The 8,879-nt window shown below is 35.2% G+C and overlaps 1 protein-coding gene across 1 annotated transcript; it reads left to right on the top strand.

The window, feature by feature from the left end:
- Positions 1 to 100: 100 nt before the first annotated feature.
- Positions 101 to 6,818, top strand: LOC111395357 (glutamate--glyoxylate aminotransferase 2-like). Its single transcript, XM_023021334.1, has 12 exons — positions 101 to 234; positions 341 to 458; positions 1,703 to 1,784; positions 2,267 to 2,354; positions 2,481 to 2,639; positions 3,013 to 3,186; positions 3,386 to 3,517; positions 4,069 to 4,134; positions 4,299 to 4,363; positions 5,728 to 5,819; positions 5,953 to 6,109; positions 6,527 to 6,818. The coding sequence occupies exons 1-12, from the start codon at positions 154 to 156 to the stop codon at positions 6,654 to 6,656; spliced, it is 1,344 nt and encodes a 447-aa protein (XP_022877102.1). The 5' UTR covers positions 101 to 153; the 3' UTR covers positions 6,657 to 6,818.
- Positions 6,819 to 8,879: the final 2,061 nt, after the last annotated feature.

Below are 8,879 nucleotides of genomic sequence, written 5' to 3'. Positions count from 1 at the left end.
TTACTTAAGTCCTAACTAAAATACGTAAACTTAAATAAAAGTCCAACTGAAACAATAATAAAAGTCCAACTAAAATACTGAAACAATAATAAAAGTCCAACTATAATGATGTCCTCATCACATTGACTGTTTACTTTGCCATTTGATCATTCCATGATTCTACTGCAGATTATCTTCACAAATGTTGGCAACCCTCATGCCTTAGGGCAAAAGCCTCTGACTTTTCCTCGACAGGTTTGTATAAATATTTATCAATATTTATGCATGTTGCATGTATCTTTCTTTTTATCATTTTTGATGTTGTAGTATGAATTCACTGTAAGAAAAAACGATGTTGCAGGTGGTTGCTCTCTGCCAAGCTCCATTTCTGCTGGATGATCCTAATGTGGAACTTGTATTTCCTGCCGATGCTATAGCAAGAGCTAAACATTATCTTTCACTGACATCAGGGGGTCTTGGTAATGTAACTCACTATCTCATTCTGTTTTTTGAGAAAATATAGAACCCCTGTAAAGTTGTACCATGAGAAATGGATGGACTTTTCATGATACCATTTTTCATTATTTTCTTTGCCACAAAGATCTCTTTATTAATTTACTTTCCCCATTCTCTCCATTGCTTCCAACATCAACTCCAGGACCCCAAAAATAAAAAAATAATACAGAGAGCGATATTAACTTATTTTGGTGGCTGGTTTTCCATTTCCAAGTCAGATATCTTGACTTTTGTTTTGGTCACTGGTTAAACAAACACAAAAATTTCAGTTTCAGAAAAAAAAATGTGAAGTTGCTAGGCTCTGCCACAATTATATACTCTCTCTCCATGAGTACTACTTCTATTCATTTATTTTGTAATAACTCTTCTGGGTGCATCAAATTACTAGCGCCACATACTTTAAACTTCCCAGTGGTTACATTCAGCAACTACTCAGGAACCTTGTCTGTAGATGTCCATTTTATTTAGGACTACTTTACCTGGTCTAAACCTTTCATTAAGATCTATCTATGCTGGTTAGACAATGAATTAGGGTTGTATTATAAGATTTGTCAGAGTTTAACGTTGGCTGTCAACCTACTGCTAGCCTCCTCCTTTCTCTAGTCTTGAGACACGCTATAAAAAATATATAGGCGGAGTTTTAGCAACTACTCAGGAACCTTGTCTGTAGATGTCCATTTTATTTAGGACTACTTTACCTGGTCTAAACCTTTCATTAAGATCTATCTATGCTGGTTAGACAATGAATTAGGGTTGTATTATAAGATTTGTCAGAGTTTAACGTTGGCTGTCAACCTACTGCTAGCCTCCTCCTTTCTCTAGTCTTGAGACACGCTATAAAAAATATATAGGCGGAGTTTGGTTGGACACTGTATTTATTAAATAAATAGAAAAAGAAGAAAAGATATTGGTACTTTGTTGTATTTGTATTCATTCTTCTTATTTTCAGTTTGATACCTTACTCTTGTCACTCACTATCTGTTGTAGGCCTTTGTAGTTGTTTTTATCTTGGATACATCTTCTCCACCACACATCATAGTACTGCTGTCAATTTTTCAGTTGTCCTGATCGATTTGGTTCCTAGCATTTTGATGCATCAGATATAGCTGAATTAACTGTTAACAATGAAATTTACTACTCAATTTTCAACAAGAGAATCATCAATATGCAGCAAAGACTATTTAACATGTACTTTCTACTTAATCAGGTGCCTACAGTGATGCACATGGCATTCCTGGAATAAGGAAAGAAGTGTCTGAGTTCATTGAGAGACGTGATGGATATCCAAGGTGACAATGATTAATTCGTATTGCGCATAGTTTGTACAAAAGTATTAGACCTTCATAAACACTACTGTAGGCAAAATTTTAGCTTCTTAATAAAAGTATTGTGCTTTCAAATCACCTTACTAAAGATGCTAATTATGTTTGAATTAGACTTGATAAGTTTTATGATGTTATACTAAGGGCTCATTTGACATGGTTTCTACTTTCGTTTTTGCTTCTTGTAGAAGAGTTTTTGAAGGAGGCTATTTTAATTTTTGTTTGAAAACTAAATTCTAAAAGCACTTCGTATTTCAGAAATGCTTTTAGAAGAAATCACGTTGGACCAGCTTCTTATAAAAGCTCTTTTAAGAGTACTTCAATAAAAATAACCAAACAGGTCCATAAGCCGCTTTTGGAACTCAAAAAGCCCCTCTGACTTTTCAAAAACTATGCCAAACGGGCCCTAATTCTTAAATTTATTACTTATCGATTCCAACTGATTTCAGTGATCCAGAACACATATTTCTAACAGGTGGTGCCAGCATAGGAGTTATGCAAATCTTAAACTGTATTATTCGTGGTGAACTTGATGGAGTAATAATCCTTTAACCATAATTTCCTCTTCCATCTTTACTGTTTCTTCCTCTCATTTGTCCTTTTTTCTTCTGAATATTCCTACTTTTCCATAATATTACCGACACAGTTCTGATTTCTTACCAGATATTGGTCCCTGTTCCACAATATCCACTTTATTCGGCTACAATATCTTTATTAGGTGGCTCTCTTGTTCCCTATTATCTTGAGGAAACTGCCAATTGGGGTCTTGATATTGTTAACCTTCGCCAGTCAGTTGCCCAGGCTCGGTCTCAAGGAATAACTGTAAGTACACCTTGTACACGTATACTCAATGAGCATGTTTGGATGTGCTGAAAAGTTACTTTTCCAGAAAATAAGGTTAGACACTACTTTCTGTGAAAGTAAGTTTTTGTTTGTAAAAAAAATTAACTTCGAAAATAATGTTTAGAAAAATAAGTAACTTAAAAAAAATGAATCAGGCTGGCCTGTTTTCATGCTGCATGTTGTCCAATAACAGAGAACTATCAATTTATTTATATCTAGTTTATTGGGGGAAGGGGGGGGAGGGGGGAACCATCTTGATACGTGCTTATTAGTTACATTTTTCACATGGCGCTCCTTAAAGTTTCTCCAGCTTATCTTTTTATTTTATTTTTTTATTTAAATTTGTAATAAGGTACGAGCGATGGTGATTATAAACCCAGGGAACCCAACTGGACAGTGTCTTAGTGAAGCAAATCTGAAAGAAGTGTTACAATTCTGTTATCAGAATAATTTGGTGTTGCTTGGAGATGAAGTTTATCAGCAAAATATTTACCAAGATGAGCGTCCCTTCATAAGTGCACGGAAGGTATACATTCAGTGCATGTTATGTTCAAAATGTCCCGTTAATTTTCTTGGATGGCATAATGTACCTTCAAAATTCCGAGTACATGTTTGGTACACAGTGTTTGATCATACTGGTAGTACAACGGTCAAAATTTTAACTTCCTTTTCTTTCTTAATACCGTCAGTTTCAGACTAATCCACGTTAATAACTATCCATGAAGGTTCTGATGGACATGGGAGGAAACATAAGCAAGGAGCTCCAGCTCGTTTCTTTTCACACTGTTTCCAAAGGTTATTGGGGTGAATGTGGGCAACGCGGTGGATACTTTGAGATGACCAATATTCCTCCAAAGGTTTGCCTTTCTGTAATCTCAAACTATGTTCTTTCATGCAAATCTGTATTGCACAGACTCAATGTGATAGATGTTATGGATTAAGCATTAAACCCTTAACTCCAAGATCTATAATAAGCAAAGTAAATCAGAAACCAGCAAAGAAAACACACCGATTTATTCGTTACTATAATAAGAAAGAGATTAGAAAGGTTTTTTTCGACATGCCTCTCTATCTTGACTACCCAAACTTCCATCTCCTAAAAAAAACTCCTATATATATGATAGGAATATTAGGGTGACCTATGTATGAATGCCCAGTAAACCCCTGTAAAAAAAAAGTTGAGGGGAAAGTGTAAAATACGATTACGCACTAAACAAGAATTAGAGATACTTTTATTTGTACAGGTTAGATAATTTACATTGAAAGTTCTCAAGGGCAAAATGAAGACTGAAGTCAGCTGTATGTGTACCCAATGTTATATATAAGGATTTAGAGCCTTGGTGTTGGAAAAATAAAAATTCTTAGTTCTGAATCCTATCGCCAAATAAATTGTTGACTGTGGTTGCAGACAGCTGAAGAGATATACAAGGTTACTTGTACTTCACACAGTCCAAATGTCCCTGGGCAGATCTTTGTAAGTCAGTTATTTAATAATATTTGTTTGGTATACAAGCTCTGTCTCTTCAGTTTTTAAGAGTCTTGCATTGCGGTATTAAGTTTATTGAACTAGTTTCACCCATTTGTTCCAATTTCTGCTGTTATCCCTGAGCTAAATTATAATTCTTTTCCTTTTCACAGTTAGGGCTTATGGTCAATCCTCCTAAACCTGGAGATATATCTTATGAAAGATTTGTTAGAGAGAGGTACGACGGCTAATATCTAATTATGAACTATTCAATGTTTGATTTTTGTTGGGAAACTTTCTAACTAGTCAATTTTCTTTTGACCAAAATGATACTTTTTTCCAACTAAAATTTTTATTAAATATGGCCATTCGACCATAAAAAATCTCTGTAGTACCATTTTATCAAAATATCCTCTACGCAAAGTTGACAAGGAAGACTAGAATGTTTGAATGGACTAGAAATTCTCATCAACTTTGCCTTGTTTGATGAGAACGCGTAGATGGTTCACTATTCATGCAAAAAGGAAGAGAAGGGCATGTCTAATGGGACTAAAGTTCATCAACTTTGCTTAGATTAGCCAAAATGCCTAGATGGTTAGAAATTTGTGCAGAAGGAATATGGTAACACTTTTGCAGAGAGAAGGGTATATTAGTTAAAAAATTCAAAAAGTGGACATTATTTACGAATTCAAATTAGTGGACAAAATTCATTTTTTACCTTTAAAAGTTTCCTTTGGAAAATTTCCTATTTTTCTTCTGCATTTTGGAATTTGGAGAAAAGACTTTAATAATTTAAATCGGTTTTTCCATTTCAGTGGAAGTAACTGATTCTCGACGCATTGCTCATGTCATCTGCAACAACAACAAACAAAGTCTTATTTCTAACATATTTGGGGCCGGTTACATGAGTGCTCATTATCCACTCTGTTAAGTTAATTTCTAGATTTACTAGAAGATATAAAACAACTTGATTCTTGGCAACTTCAAAGGGCCATATGCTAGTTTTTGCCCACTTCTAACTTGTTTTAGCGAGATTGGTCATTCTTACAAACGCAATCCTCTTTAGATCTAAGCAGAACTTGTTCGAACCACCAAAGTGTTGTCTTGTCATGGAAGTATATTAATCACAATGTTGTGTTGAATCACAAGTCCTATTTATTGTATTTTGGTTGGAGAATTGCAAAATAGAAACCAAATGGTAACAAACCAGTTGGAATCATTTGAATTTTTAAGTACTTTAACCCCTATATCTTTTATTATACACATGGCCACTCTATGCTTTCAATAAGACAATTAAATGCCACCCTGTGGACCTGAAGAGGGCAGTAAATTACAGCAATCAGGTCGTATGATAAGTAGAATTATGTGCAATTGTGACGGGGCTTCGATATTTGAATTGCTTTATATGTTTCTTTGTATCATTCTTGTTGATTAGATATTGAAAGAGATGGTCTTCTATTATCTACATTCTTTTCATATATTCAAGATTTAGAACCCATAAGATTTTTGTTTTGGCTTTTGGGCTGAAATATTGCTTAGCGTGTGGTCTTGTTTATATTGAATAGTAATTAATTGTTGCATTCTTTCGATATTCACTTGCAGCAAAGGAATCCTCGAGTCACTGAGGAGGAGAGCACAAATAGTGACAGATGGATTCAATAGCTGTAGAAATGTGATCTGCAATTTTACAGAAGGTAAATCAGTTTCTTTGGATACACAGATTTACTAAATCCCGCCCCTCCAAGAACACGCTGAACGCCATCAATTAGCTATCTACTTACCTGCATTACATGGAAGTTATTCATTGTAAGAACAAAATGATTTCAGGTGCCATGTATTCCTTCCCACAAATACGCTTACCTCCTAAAGCAATAGAGGCTGCAAAAAATGCCGGCAAAGTTCCCGATGTTTTCTATTGTCTCAAGCTTCTAGAAGCCACGGGCATTTCCACTGTCCCAGGTTCAGGATTTGGTCAAAAGGAAGGGTACGTCTAGTTTTAATTTTTTCATAATGGCTAGTTTTCTTGCAAGATTTCTTACATACCACCTTACTTTTCTTGGTGTGAAGTAATGCTCAAAATCGTGTATTTGGGAAGATGTCACATTTTGGGTGATTTATAGCTCGATGCTGCTATTTGTCGCAACTTACTATACAATTGAGGAGCGTTAAATTCCTTAGTGGTCGTTAAAACTTCATTTTGTTTCAAGTTGGTAATTGATCTTAAACTGTGTTCAAAATTTGTTAGCTTCATACACTTAAAAAAGGGACATGAAGCAAATGACTAAATTGTAACAAATGTTCGAGTTCCATGCCCAACTTGAAACAAAATGAATTCCGTCATTAGTTTAGTGACTGCCAGTGTTTTTAACTCGATCAAAGCTGACGGTAACTGTATTTGTAGGGTTTTCCACCTGAGGACAACAATCTTGCCGGCTGAGGAAGACATGCCGGCCATAATGGCCAGTTTCAAGAAATTCAATGACGATTTCATGGAACAATACGAAGACTACGGAGGCTATTTGAGGATGTAAAAATGTGGTCGGACATCTACCGTATATCGTCTTTTGCTGTTTAGAACCTAAAAGGATTTTACATCTGTTCAAAAATATTTACTACAGTTTGCCCTATGCTCGAGACTTTATATGAGCATATTTATTCTCTCATTTAGTCTTATTTGTTATTTGGTCACTTCATTATATTGTTGTAACAAAGCAAAAAAATTTATTCGTGAACAAATAAAGCTCGTGAAAATATACAACGATCACAAGATCAAAATAGGATTTTTTAGACTCTGGTCAATATTAAGTAGGTTAGACCTTATCAAGCTAGATTGGAGACTCAAGCGGCCTGAGTTCCTCTTGCTCGTTTCAAAAACCCGACATCGTGAAGTGTTTTCACACTATTGAACGGCATGGGAAGAATTGGCTTCATCTTGAAGAAAAAAGAGTCGAATATTCGTTTGATCGAACTCTCTTCCACAAATGATTGTTAGGGAACCTTATTGAACAATCTAGATTGTTTTTGTCTCAACTTTGGATCTTAGCACCAAAAAAGTCTATCGGTACAAATTTTAGGCCAAGCCACCTTGTTGAGCCATGCCAGGTTGACCCATGTAATTGTTGTTAAATATTTATTTATAGTTCAGTTTTTTTTTTTTTTTTTTTATAAAATTAGGTAACGATCTAATGCATGAACTTTGGATGTCATTTTATGCTCGATACAATAAAACATTGAATTCTGCTAAAACAGACCCCTGCCAGATCCCTCACAGTCGTGGGCCTCAGCGTATTTTTTTATTTTTATTTTTTCATGTGAGACCGAACTCTACAGTGAAGGGTCGGTAAAACCCCCGAAGGATCCTAGAACATTTCTATCTGCTCCTATAAAGAAGAATTAATTGTTGGACGAGCATAATCCAATCAACACCTTTAGCTTTAGAGATCAATTCATTTTACACCTCTCGACTTGTCTGTCAAAGATATTATTTCTGGCCTTACCATAGAAGTTTCTATATAACGAGTGTAAAGATGAGAATAGAAAAACATTTAACGGCTGAAAGCAAGCAAGTGGCGCCCGGAATCTAATGTCAATTTCATCACTATTTAGTATTTACTGTGCTGTACTGCCTTCAGAAATATTCACGTGCTCGTCCCTTGTATTTTCCTAGCTTTTAAGCTACTTTGGTTAGGTCACGATTTCCTCGTCTATTTTAATCAAGGCAAACATTATTCACCATTACTCTTCCCCCCATTTTCTCCGATTCAAAATTTAAACAAATATATGAAATCGTTTAGTCTCGTCCTTAACAGTTCGACCGCTTCACGAAGAATTCAGTTTCATCGGACCAATATTGTAGATAGCAAGGAAATCATTATCTTTTTCTTTGGACCCTCCACTCGCTAAGACTGAACAACTATCTTACGTGTTGATACGTTGGTGTGAGATACTTGAAGGTATTGAAGCATCAGAAGTCTGGTCGAATCGAGTAGTGCCTATCCAATTAAAAATAAAATAAAATAAAGCACGTTTGTTGACAACAAAAATTAAGTCAACTTACGTGTGAAGGAAATGTTGGAGATAACATTTAAATAAATAAATGTGTCAATCTTCGACTTTTGAGAATTGATTTTTTGACTGTTCGGAGAAAGGTGGGGGCCACCTGTGAGAGAAAAAGTCAAAATTTACGACTGAAATGATGAAATAACGGTCAAAAAATCAATTTTTTGGAGTGAAAAATCACTCCTAAACGGCCCTTTAAATAGGGCCTTTTAAACCTTATGTATTTTACTTTGTCTTGGACCTCACTTTTTTTCCTAACGATCAAAAAATAATTCTCAAAATCACTCCCAAACAGGCTCTAGATAAGTTTCCGTAGCTAAAGTTTTCTTTCTATCATAAAACTCTCTCTTCAAGATTTTTCCTTGTGGTTAATTGAGAATCTATTCTCTTCATCCTTCACACAAACTCCCACTTTTTTTGCTCTAAATTGTTTCTATTTATGGAGTTTCAAAATCTTGATCTTGCAAAAATGGGGTTCACAGAAAATATTCATCAAATGAATGGAATTTCATTGAGAAATCCCCTAAAGCCAATATCTACAAATCCAGTGGAGAAACTAGGGTTGCAAAAAGATGATGAAGAAGAGTTTTCAACAACACCAAAATCTGCAGATTCAAGAATTCCAAGCATACTGATATGTCCACCAGCCCCAAAAAAGCGAAAAGCTTCTTCAAAATGTCATTTTGCTGGTGTTA

The sequence above is a fragment of the Olea europaea genome, chromosome 1, assembly GCF_002742605.1.
Source record: "Olea europaea var. sylvestris chromosome 1, O_europaea_v1, whole genome shotgun sequence".
NCBI lineage: Eukaryota > Viridiplantae > Streptophyta > Magnoliopsida > Lamiales > Oleaceae > Olea > Olea europaea.
The sequence above is the reverse complement of the archived record's forward strand: the minus strand, read 5'-3'. Positions and strand labels throughout refer to the sequence as shown.